The sequence below is a fragment of the Panthera pardus genome, unplaced genomic scaffold (genome assembly GCF_024362965.1).
Source record: "Panthera pardus isolate Hobbes unplaced genomic scaffold, ASM2436296v1 HiC_scaffold_7, whole genome shotgun sequence".
Taxonomy (NCBI): Eukaryota; Metazoa; Chordata; class Mammalia; order Carnivora; family Felidae; genus Panthera; species Panthera pardus.
The window spans coordinates 21,050,420-21,063,798 of NW_026527002.1; the positions used below are offsets into that span (position 1 = coordinate 21,050,420).

The 13,379-nt window shown below is 39.2% G+C and overlaps 1 protein-coding gene across 13 annotated transcripts in view; it reads right to left on the minus strand.

The window, feature by feature from the left end:
• The window catches only part of EYA1 (EYA transcriptional coactivator and phosphatase 1), a 352,397-nt gene that overhangs the window by 67,387 nt on the left and 271,631 nt on the right, over positions 1 to 13,379 (minus strand). For all 13 annotated transcript variants that reach the window (XM_053896121.1, XM_053896120.1, XM_053896119.1 and 10 more), the window contains 2 exons: positions 13,055 to 13,194; positions 11,618 to 11,701 (listed from right to left, as the gene is read on the minus strand). In XM_053896121.1, the coding sequence (XP_053752096.1) occupies positions 11,618 to 11,701; positions 13,055 to 13,194 (224 nt within the window). The remainder of the gene's footprint in view (positions 1 to 11,617; positions 11,702 to 13,054; positions 13,195 to 13,379) is intronic.

Here is a 13,379-nt window from a genome sequence, read left to right on the forward strand (position 1 = left end):
AGTATTTATTTTGAAAATGTAAGGCACATTCAAACCATACTTTTAAAATGTCAAAAAAAATTATTTTTAAGTCAAAATTGCAAATGGCCTGCCAAGTTCCTCCATGTATTACCATTTATTGAAAAGAAGGTGCTATGACTGGCTTGGTAATCCTCACCCAGGCTTAAGTGATCTTTAGAATATACACAGAATCTATGTCAGACACTGCTTTGCCTATGTTAGCTCTATTAATTTTTATCACATGAGATGTTTTTTTCCAGAAAACCAGGAAGCTCCTACATCTGTAATTGAAGCCACAGGACCTATGTCTCATACATTGAGGACTGGCGGTGTCACATTGCATGCTGATCTGGTGCAAAGGAGAATTCCCAGTGTAATTTAAGAATAGCAGTAACCCTAGAAGCATCTCATTTAGGGCCTCTGGCATTTACTTTTTGGTTGCATGGCTCCCATGGATCCTGATTTTTTTTTTCTCATCCACAGTACTAGCTTTATCATTTGGCACTCCACTATTGGCTATTTCTTACTACTAGTTAATGCTTGTCACGACTAACACAAGGAGACTTGTTTCTTTCCTAATATTGTTATTCCTTTGGAGATTCTGTGGTTTGACATAAATTTTGTGGATTTATAGTGGCATTAGTTTAGAACGATTTTGCCCCGATGACAGACTACTGTTGAAGATTCACTCATTCTCCATCAATAGCCTCCATCATTAATTTATAAGCTCCCTGCAGGCAGGAATTGTGGCTAGCACCACTATACTAATATACAATCATTGTTCAATAAATTATGAAAGACTGACTTTCTGAATGACTTGTTAATGTCAGGCCAGGAAACAAAGGGTGGGTGGCCAGGTGTGTATCTTGCGTACTGTAGCCCATATGACATGGGAGGTTTTGTGTGTGCAACGTGAGAAGGGTGCCATTTGGTAGTACAGTTTTCTGAATTACTTCATGGACATTTTGAGTGATCATTACCCACAACTAAACTAGTGCTATAAGGATAACGTACTGACTGAAGGCCTTCTATTATGACAAGTTCTTTTGATAGAGTCTTAAATTTGGGGTGGTCCTGGCATGGAGACCACGTGGTATTAGCAGGGTACCTTAGCCAATAGGGACACCAGGCTGAATTCCTCCAGGTCCCTGCTCCTAGTTGTGGGGGGAGGGGGCAGCAGTGGGTAATTTCCTACACGACTTTTGCTTTATTCCAGGGACCAGGTTGAAGTTCATGCTTCTCAGATTATTTTGTTGCCCTTTTAGGTGGAGAAATATAATAGTTACATCTGCCTTGCTAATTCTGTTATTTGTATATGATATTTGATCTTAACTATCTTTTAAGTAAGCGCTGCAAAAAATATATGAAGGGTCATATGCACTCATCCCCAATTCTCACTTCCTAGCTTCAAATGGCAATTTAACCTATTTTTAAGGCCAAGCATGAACCATCCCCATACCCACCCCTCTCTCTCTCTCTCTCTCTCTCTCTCTCTCTCTCTCTCACACACACACACACACACACACACACACACACACACACACACACACACACAGAGTCTGATTCAAAATTATTTTCTTAACCTATTTTCATTTACTTTCTCAAAAATTGTACTTTTCAGAGTGTCTGAGTGTCCGTGGTCCTTTGAGCCTCAAAATAGAAAGTTTAAAGAAAACCTATTTATCTCTTCTTGGGACTTTTGAATAGGATCTAGAATGTTTTCTGAGTATAAAAATAAAATGCTTTCTTCTTTCCCTAGAAATCTTAAAGCTAGCCATTCACCTAACCATAAAAATATCCCTTCCTTTTATGTCAAAGATATATCCCTTTTAACACATTCCTTGTATTAAAAGATATATCCCTAGATTTTTAGTTTTAAAAATGCCACAAATGCCAAATATTACATCAGATCATGTACAGTCCAAAGAGAATAACCATGTCACTTCAATTTTACTATAAGAACAACTAAAAAAAATCATACCAAATGTTAATAAGGAAGCAATTTCTTTTTATTGCTTAGATATACTGGTAAAGCAGGAAGAAAAAAAAATCGTTCCTATTTTTAATGTAACTCTGGTTCCTACTGACACACTCTTGTATATTTTGCCCTTTTATTCCTTTTCTTTTACTATCTTATTTTTCTAAACTGAAAAGAAAAAAATAATAATGGTAAAATAAACCAAGCAAACACAAAGGCAATTGAAGTTTGTCCAACTTAAATTCTTTGAGACCTTTAAGAAATATTTTAACACCTAAGTCACTGTTCCACTTTTAGATAGCTACAGCATTCTGAATTAGTAATTGGGTTCTACAAAGTACATACTGTGTTGGGGATTTATTTTGGGGGAAGTTAAAAAAACAATAGTATTACTTTTAAATTTTAATCTATTACTGTTTTTAATTTATAAGCACATTTTAAATACGTGATAAACATCTTTTGTATCTCTCCTTTTTCAATATGTACCCCATTACATTTAGAAGATCAAATCTATACACGCTCCTTACATCTATGAGATCAAATCTACACACACTCCTTACCTCTATGAGATCAAATCTACACAACCCCTTTCTTTTTTGGATCAAAAAAAGATATATCCTATTTAAACAACTGCTGTTTAAAGAATTAATCTTGGGCTAGAAAGAGTTACTACAAGGTGGTTCAACGATTTCAAAAGTACAACTAGTTCCTCAGGATATGGTACTTGCATTTTGAGGTTGTAGAACAAAGGATAAGGTTCCTAAATTCTATCTGTACTGATCCTACGTGGGCAGCTAAGCCTCCCCCGGCCAGCAATTACTCTGTTGTAGTGGCCCAGTGAGGTGTGATGTTAACAACGCGCGCAGGTTTATGAGGATTTGTTGGTCAATGTGAAAATCTTATAAAGTATGCTCAAGTTGACAACACATCTTTGGGCAGCATCAGCCAAATGAAGGCAAAAATACCTGTTTTGGAGCCCTTCAACCAGTCCTTATTTAGAATGCTAACATTACAACCACAAACAAGGCCTGGATGTCATTTAAAATAAATTCTCATTCAGGATCTTTCGTTTTGGGGGAAAAGAAGTTGAAAAACAGGAATGGGCACTCTGAGTACAAGAGGGGCCTATTTTCAGGGCCCCATGCTGGCTGCTCATCAGGGATGGATGAAAGATAAGATTCGGAAAATGAGCTTCCTTATCTGAGAGAAGCGAAAAATGTATGCAAAAATGTTATTTCTTTTAAAAAAATATCTCTGGAAGTGTTACGTAAGTGATATATACAACCTGTGAGACCCAAAGTTTTCATTGTCTTCTTTCCACCTGTCTAACGTCATCAATATGATCAATGGAATATTAACTTTTTGTAATTTTAGAAGCTCCTATCCCTGAGCAGCCGACATGAAATGCCAAGTTTTAAGAGTTGGGTGTAGTTTTGATGCCAGTTAAAGAATAATGTGGATTACCATGAGAGAGTGTGTACACATGAAAAATAAACCACGGTTGAACTACTGACTGAATGATTAAAACAAAACAAAACAAAACAAAACAAAAAAAAAACAAACCCCAACTTGTGGTGGGGCTAATCAGGTCATTTTTACTGATTAGACATGTGACACCCGACTGCTTTAATTTTCTCTTTACTTCAGAGACTCTCTTTCAACATCATGAAAAGAATACCCACGTGGAAAATAAGAAAAAGAGCTTCACCATTCCGAAGATTAATTTTGATTGTGGAGAAAGCCCAATGAATCCCAAACATGGGACAACAGCCAAGCAGTGGTACAAAGTGGGAGGGAGAAGAATAAAACCATAGGAGACCCAGCCAAATTGGCCTCAACACATAGGGACCCACGCAGTGCCAACGAAAGCCTAAACAGCTAATCCAATCCAAAGACCTATCTAGATTTCATTTGTAACCACTCTCCTATCTCTCTCTTTCCTAGTGTTACAGCCATTTCCTTAGGCCTCTTTTTATTTCCTACCAGGAGGACTGTGATAATCTATTGTGCTATCGGGCTAATCTTCCAAATTGTACAATTCCATCATATCACTCCACTGTTTTAATACTGTTCATGGCATCCCCACACCTACAGCACAAAATTGGGACACTCAATGCTCCCTGTGATACTCCTTTGAGGGCGATGGACCAATCACAAGACTAGCCTGTATTCCTGATGTTTTCCGTTACTAGATGTACTGCCTTGGGCCAATCATTTAATTTTTCTGAGCCATTTCCCTCAATGGTTATGCTCTGCTTCCACCTGTCTCTCTGCTTCCTGCAACAACAAAACGCTGTATTCCTTACTGCCCACTCCCTTCTCTGAATCCCCACAGTAAGCAAAAGCTCTTATTTATGGAGTGCTTGTAAGTATTTTTCTATGTGGCTTACATAGTTCTCCTAATAGTGTTGTGATTGCTTTCATTCTATAGACGGAAGATTAAGATGAACCGAGTGAGACTCAGAGATACAAGGTGCTTTTCCTGAGGCCACAGAGCAAAGGAGGTCCCAAGCTAGTGGGGGCAGGCTGGTCATCATGGTTGGGAAGCTGTGATGCTTTATGTTCAATCCTTGCATTCTCTTTCACAGGCCTGAAGAAAAACAAGGCCATATGCAATAAGGGAGCAGGAACACACATTTCACTTACTGACAGCGGAAGGGGGTTGCAGTTAGGGAAAGAGAACAACCGTCAAGATAAGGACGAAGAAATGAATGGAGGAGGATCTTTCAGCTGATAGTCAACAACACTGTCTTTTTGAGACCAATGAAAAGCTGAAAGCAAAACGAAAAAAAAAAAAAAGCTTTTTTTTGAGTTTAGATTCCACGTCATTCTGTAGTATGCAAAAGTTATACTTGAAACCATGAATTACTTCATCATTTTGATCTAATTCAGCACTTGATATGCAGAGAAAACATAAAATCAGGAAACCTTCCTCTGGGATTGAACTGGCCACTCATGATTCTTGGGCACACGGGTCACACAGTCGTCGGGCATTGCTCTGCTGCGGTGGGAAGTGTGCTTTGGGTTTCGCTCACTTATCAAATAGTTCTTCCCTGACAACTGTGGTTGCTGCTGCTGCCCCCTGTCACCACAACACACTCTGTTTCTTCCTGGGCACACAGCTAGGCTACATGTATTTCCCAGCCTCCTTTGCACCGGGCCACGAAAGCCTGGTCCATCTAGTCTCCCATCCATGCTCCTCCTGCTTTTTTTCTCCCTGTGGGTTAGAAAGCTTAGGACAGTGATTACACAAGCCTCAGAAGCTGGACGTGAGATGGCACAACCATTATCAAACCTTGCCTAAACCAAGTCACCTGGAAAATCCACTTGAGACCACGAAATAAGAAAGAGATCCATTTCTGTGGTCATGACATATGGGGCCTATTTGTTACAGCCATTTCACCTACCCTAACAGATTCCTGTGCTGGCTTGTGCTTCACTGGGGGCCCAGATACAGACACACAAGATCTGCACTGAGTTTACAATCTAGTCGGCCAAAGTGTGGGTGTCACTGAATTGTCCTGGTGTCCTGGGGGCAGGGGCAAAAATGAATCAACACAAAGTTCAGAGCAGGATCTAGAGTAGAGGCAGGCACACTTCTTCCTCTAAAAGGACAAATATTATAGGCTTTGCAGTCCATATAAAGTCTCTGACACATATCCTTTCTCTTTTTCATAACCCTTTAAAAATTTAAACAACATTCTTAGCTTGAAAGACTACAAAAACAAGCCATAAACCAGATTTGGCCCATGGGAGATGGTCTGTCAGTTCCTAGCCTAGACCCTTGGTCTAGATTTTTTAAATCCCCAGGAAGAAAAATATTTCATGACATATGAAAATTACATGAAATTCCAATTTGGAAGTGTAATTTTTATTGGAATACAGATACATTTATTTGTCTATTGTCTGTGACTGCTTTTGCACAAGTAGGGCAGTGCTGAGCAGTTACGAAGGTACATGGCCCATAAAGCCTAAAATGTTTATTACTTGACCCTTTAACATTTTTGGTAAAGGCGCAGGTAATAAATGTTTGCCAACCTCTGGTGTGGAGCTTCCAATTGAGAGATTACTCTGTTTCCGTACCCAGATCCTCTATAACCCAAGGAGGACACTAGATGTCCACTGCTTTGGTGCCATGCCAAGAATTCCACATGTATACCAGCCACCATGGAAGAAGATCATGCCTCAAAAGATTTTGGAGTTTAGTGTTTCATTCTGAAACAGGGTTTAGAAGAGCAACCTTTACCGGTTAGTGGGAGTGTTCTAATGAAATGGGCTCAGAGCTGTTTTCCCTGCTCAACGTCCTGAATGATTACAGTATCTACTCACTAGGGAGGCTTAGCTGACCTAAATTCATACTGGCAACTAGCATCCTTCTAGAAGCCTGGTGCAGTATATAACTAATGTTTAGACAGCAGATACAAGATCAATCAGTGACATATGCTGTTTTCTTTATTGAGTCATTGTTATTAATAAGACATACAGCTGGGCCCTTTAAGTTCAGGACACAACTTAGATCCCTCTTCCTCTGGCTTTACTGAGATATAATTGACACAACTGAATTCTTAAAGCAATTCTGAAGGTCAAGTGGCTAGTTTTATAGAAGAGGAAACTAGGGCTCAGTGTGAATAAACAATTTACTCCGGCTCAAAGAGCTGAAAAGTCAGAGCTTGGGTTTGAGGCTAGATCTGTATGAATTCAAATCTGATGCTTTCAATCACACCATAGGCAGATCTCCTATTGGTACTTCATAAATCTATTTTTTCATATCTATTAATTTATTTTGAAAAAGAAAAAGAGGAGGGAGATGGGCAGAGAGAGGAAGAGAGAGAATCCCAAGTAGGTTCTGTGCTGTCAGTGCAGAGGCTGATATGGGGCTCAATCTCACCAACCATGAGATCATGACCTGAGCTGAGACCAAGAGTCAGAGGCTGAACCAAATGAGCCACTCGGGCTCCCAGTACTTCATAAATTTAAAGGTATTTCTACACGTTACTCTTGGCCACTACACAGGATTCGAGGTTTTGTTTTGTGGTGGTTGTTGCTTTGACCGTCAAGTTTCAACTATGTTACAACAGAATTAGTATTTATTTTATACCAGACATTTGGTCTCTAACCTCTTCCAAGACTGAGTGTCCTCATCCGTAAAATGGGCTTGGCAGTAGCAGTTTCAGAGTTCTAATGTTGAATTAAACAAGTATGGGGTACACAGGAAATTCTTAATAAGCCGGGCCTCCAGTTGAAAATGCTAAGCTTTATGCTGTCTTAAGTGTTCATGTTTAGGCTTCTGTGTACAATGTGGAGTAAAGCTCAATGTCTTTAGGACCTGTTCTAGCCCAAATCCATATCAGACACCGGTGTTAAGAAACAATAAAAATAAAGTAGTCAAACCATGAAGCTGTTGGCTATAGGTATCTTGGGGAGTCCTCCCACAAGGTGGAATCATGCTTGGGACATCAACACAACACTTACTTGAAATGTAAGTTTGGGGTATGTGGTTCAGTATTAACAATAGGACTATACTGTCTATTTTTAAAAGGGCATTCAATGAAAAAAAATCAAAACTAGTTTTCTTCAGTGAAATTGAGGAGTATGGATTTCGTTTGAAAGCAACTTTGAAAAACGCATTAAACAACAACAACAAAAAAGCCAGGATGGATATTTTTAACAACAGCTGAATGTATGGTCACATACCAGGGACTTCATTTTCCTGCTATTACACTTTTGCTTTTCTCTTCCCTAGCCAGGCCTGTCATGTACCCAGCAGCCTCTTTTTGTTCCCATCACCTTTGTTACAAAACACTTCCTTATAATGCCCGACATGCCTGCTTCCCACAGCTAGAATTACATGGAAGGTGGGACATTCTCAAACTTTTTTTGTACATATTGCTGTAACATGCCCTAATTTTGCATTATATCAACCAGATCCTGTATCCCCTTACTGAATGGCCTACTCATTGGGTCGCCTAAGCTACTGTGACTAAGCTACTTCTCAAGTATCTGGTTCCCATAGAGACAGAAAAGCTATCACATGGTCAGGCATTCATTTCTTTATATGCCTGTAGAATAAGGAAGGCCCAACCACACGCTCCCTTCACAATGCTTGGGGACGCCACTGAAACTATGTTCCAAGAAAGAAGGCTTGCCCTTCAACTGCCTTAAGACTTCTCTCCCTAGTGCCTTGAGGAATGAAAAGGGGGCAAAGTTCTCCAATGAGCTTGGTTATTATCACTGTTTGGAAGGATCCTTGTTGAAACGCACAGTTTTACAAGGCATGATTACCAGATTTGAGAGCAAAATCTTCCCGTCTGTAAAGTTCTCTAATAAAGAGAATAAACAAGCTTCTTTGCATGCCTCAGGCTACAACTCAACATCCTCAGCAATGTGTCTTCAGAAGGGATGCCACATGACATCGAGACAACAGGTGGTTAGCACAAAGAGGGTGTTCACAAATATTTAGGATGAAATCACACTGAGAGTATCTGAGGAACTTCTGATCCTGAGCTGTGTACTGTCACTAAGCCTGTCATCTGAAGGCCTGTCCATTTCCTCGTGTCCCAGGCTCACCTTCCATCCACCTTCTTGCCTGATCCAAGTGGATGTCTTCCCCATCTCAACAAATACATGACTAAGCTGCCCAGCAGCTCAGGGAAAAACAAAAACAAAAACAAAAACAAAAACAAAAACCTGGGAATGATTTTTTCACTCCTCTTTATTACTTACTGTGCACCAGCCCAAACCAAATCCTTTGCAAATCCTATTTCTCTACTTGCAACAGAATCCAGGATCCAGTGAGTTCTCTCCATCTCTATTGCTAGTATATCGGGTCACCCCCAAAACCACTCTGTTCCCCAGTCTTCTCTCCCCATCATTAATTGTCCACAGGCAGCCCAAATAATGTAAAAATCTAAATCAGATCTTGCCATGTCTTCCCTTGAAGTCCTCCAATGAGTTCATATGCCATGTGTAACGACATTGACCCTCCTGACATGGCTCACGCTTGCCCTCATCCCGGCCCACATCTTGACTCGGCATCTCCATCACTGAGCTCAGCCACCTGGCCTCTGTCCCTCAAACATCAAACCCTTTCCTGCCCTGCCTTCATTGCTTCCTCTGCTTAGAACTCTCTCGTGACGGTCACATTACCAACCAGCCTTTTAGTCATTTGGACCTCAGGTTCAAATCAAAGTCATGCTCAGGAAGACCTTCCCCAACCAGGCTTCCTGAAATTAGTTTCTCCCTGACCTCTGTTAACTTACATTTAAATATTTCAGATCACCTATAAAGACTATAGACACTTGGTTTTTGGAAATTATAGGAGATAAAACTTTTCATCACATGCCTTAGTATGAGAAAACTATACAAACTAACAAACAAAATACTATTTGATGCAGCCTCAAAATACTAATGGTTGACACTTTTAAAAATAAAATTTGTGGTACTTGTTTTGTTTAGATATCGTTGAGAATCTGAATAAGAAAGTCTAAGCTGCCAGGGGTTTCTAGGTTAGGTGTGAATGCGCAGACCAATAATTTGTGGCCAGGGACTGACATGAGGTCATTAGGTCACGGGATGCTCACCATCTTGCCCTAAGCTGGCCCTTTTCAGTGGTGAACAAAGCCTTGATCAAGTCAACTATCAATTTGGCCTTTAATGAGAAAGCTCTTAAAGACTGGAGACTTTCTGGATGGTTTTCAAATGCTGGTATTCTAAGCGGATGCTCTTTTCAATACTTTTGTGTGAGTTCCAGGAGCCAGCTTTCTTCCTTAGGAGTTAGTTGGAGGGACCTTAAAATAGTTAAGAAAATCTTTGAGATTCTTCCTACTAACCACACATTGACATTTCATCTATTAATTTTTAGCTTTTAAGTAGTAATTTTTGTAGAAATGGGAATGGTAATAGTACTCATAGAGGGAATAATACAAAAAAACACCACAGCTAATATTTGCTGAATCCCTATTATGTGCTGGCCACAAAGCAGAGACTTTGTTTGAATGACTAATTCTGTGGCTTTATTTTTTTTTTTTAATTATACTATATTTTTGTTAACTGTCTTCTTCTCATAGAAACTCTAACCATAAGATGGGGCATATTGTGTTTTACAGATATCTTATTTCTTCTTATTAAATTTTTTCATGTTTATATTTGGAGAGACAGAGCACGAGTCAGAAAGGGGCAGAGAGAGAGGGAGACCCAGAATCCTAAGTAGGCTCTAGGTTCTCAGCTGTCAGCACAGAGCCCAACACAGGGCTCCAGCTCACGAACCATGAGAATATGACCTGAGCCGAAGTCATACGCTTAACTTACTGAGCCAGCCAGGTGCCCCCAGATATCTTATTTCTAAATTTTTTTTTAATATTTATTTATTTTTGAGAGACAGAGTGAGACAAAGTGAGACTGGGGGAGGGGCAGAGAGAGAGGGAGACATAGGATCCGAATCAGGCTCCAGACTCTGAGCTGCCAGCACAGAGCCCAACGCGGAGCTCGAACCCACAGACTGTGAGATCATGACCTGAGCTGAAGTCGGACGCTCAACCGACTGAGCCACCCAGGCGCCCCTCTAAATAGAAATCCAAAGGGTGGAATATTCTGGAATATTTTTGCTCTTACAAACGTGCATATTTTCCAGCCTTTTTGGGGGGTGGTATATGTAACTTCAGGGTTATGAGAAGGAAAGCTTCACTATAACGCTCAATGGATAGTTCATCAAATTTCACTGTCAAACTATACCTACAGGGCAGGCACTCAATATACGTTTATTGAAATAAGTATTGTTTGAAAGAATGGGTACCGGGATAAAATCTGTAATGAGAGCATGATGCACGTTTTGTGTTTTAACATTTAATTGCGATGAACAACCAGAGTCACCAAGACACAAGAATTCAGTTCCTAAGGCTCTGAACCGATATCTTCACAGATTTAAAACCTGTAGTATTGTTTCTTTAATGATGGAAAAAAATGAGAAATATCGTATTCACATATTCAATTACCTATAGCCACTTTAACTAACATGGTTTTGGTGTGGGAAAGGTTCATGAAGCCACCAAGGAAGAGATCAAAAAGAATTTCCAAGGATTTGGGGAAACCCGAAAACAGAACACCGAGGCTGAATTTCTACTCACGGAAGGTTGTCTGTAATATTATTTTTTACCTACCACACCAGAGGTAAGTATTGTAACAACTTAAACATTGATGTATTGGTCCTATTGTCATTCAGAGGCCCAGTTTTATATACCATTCACATAGATTTAGCTCATAGCAAAGCGACTTTTAAAGACATTCTTAACAGGTGTTTTGAAAATAAAATACTAACTCGGCTAATCACTGAAGACAAGAACATGTGAAATACTGGCTCCCCCGAATATGTTGTTGCGAATAAAAACCAACAAAATTGAATGACTCACATAAAAAATATAAAACAAAATATTTTTCCATATAACCTATATGAAAACGATCTCCTCTTGCTCATTTATATGTTTTTGCCTTACACATATATCTGTATCCATAAATTCAGTTGTTCTCCAGTTCATATTTTAAATTTATTATTTAAAGTTAAACCACATCCCTGTCTGGATAAAAGTTCAATTCTAGACATATATACTCTAAAGAAATTAAAAACTGTTGTCTCTCGGTACTCACCCTCCCATATCTGTTGGCATAGGACCCAGTAAGCAAGGAATGGAAAACAATGATTGTCTCGTCCAAGTCCCAGATGAACACCCTCTACAAAGGAAGAACCAAATCAGGATGTCTTTCCCTTGGTTGAGAAACCTGTGATTCAGTTAACTTCAACATAAATAAGCAGTCTTGAAATAGAAGACAAAAGAAAAATCTGAATTTTTAAAAATGTTTTAAAATACAACTCTTCCAAAGAGTATCTCCCAGCTTTTCTCCAGTTATAACCTCAGATGGTGTGTAGAACAATTATATTAGTGACATCGATACAAGCATGGGCAAGAAATAATAATGTATGTCCTTTCTACTTCTGAACTGACGATTCACAGTTCTCCCTTCTGAAAAAATGAAAAATGAGTTAAAACTAGTCTGTTCACAACTTATTGAGACAGAGCGGGGGCAATCAGTTAAACATCATTCCATTTTTCTTTTTCTTATCTCTTCTCTCTGCTTATTAAAGTGTTAAAATAACAAATCTTAGGTTTCTTTTTTGTCAAGCCAACTGTTAAAAAAAATGCACATAAAACCTAAAACTTCACATCATCTACTCACCTTATGCTACCTTTGGACTGTTATCATGCAGTTGGGTTATATATTGTTCCTGCCTGTTTTCTTCAGATTATAAAACTTAGGCAGACACATCGCATGTGCTCTTAACACACTCTTGAGATATTTGGAATTGGATTTGAAGGAATTCATTTCAAAAACGTCTTTGAGATGCCACAAAGGCTTCTGAAGCATACATTTCTTCTTCTCCTTTCCACTCACACCAGTATATATTCATACACATAGGTTCTGCTGGGAAATTTTCGTCTTTTCAGCCAAAATAATCATGTTTCCCACCATCAGCTTTCACTTGGCAAAACCCAGAAACTTAATTGCAGTGGATTCAAAGCTATGAAATCTACCCTTTAAGGTTTTATTTAATCCCTCCTGCTTTTGAACTCCACCAAAACAGGTCTCATAAGACAATTGCCATTTCAGTTTAGAACATCCCAGGTTTTCCTTTCTCATATACCTAAGTGTGTCTTTAATTTTCAAAGTGGATTTTATTAATCACTTTTAGTATGACACTTAACTGAAATGGCAACGATATAGAGCAGTACAAGAGAATTTTGTTCAAGCAGAATTATATACTTTACTGTATTTCCTTAGAGAGAAATAACCGGATGCTTTGCACGTAGTTAAAATGGAAGAGAAAACAGAAATAATTGTTTTTACTTACAATCAACATGAAAGAGGGAAAAAAAATGCTTTACTTACAATTAACATAGGGAAAAAAAGCAGGAACAAAAGCATTTGGGTATCTTGATCACAGCCTATTTACATGGCGTGTGTACAGAACCATCATTTAACTACCAAGATACCTTGTTATTTACTAGGTCATTGTCAATGACATACCTCAAGGTCAGAATCTGGGGGAGGTGAAGGATTATTGTTTCTTCGGCCCCGTCCACGTGACTTCCCATCTGAACCTCGACGCAATCGATCGGAGTCTGAATCTTTAATGGGTGTTGATGGGCTGTGGATTGTACTGTACTCTGCAGAAATACAGGAAGGTCTTTTATCTTCTGGTTCTATTACCATGGTGTCAAGATCAACCTTGTTTCAACTCATGGGGAAGTCTGAAGAGCAAAGCGCATTTCATTGTGCTCACATTCATTACCTTTTACTTGCACTGATAAAAAATGTGTGAGATACTTGATTCCAAGAATGCACTCTTTTG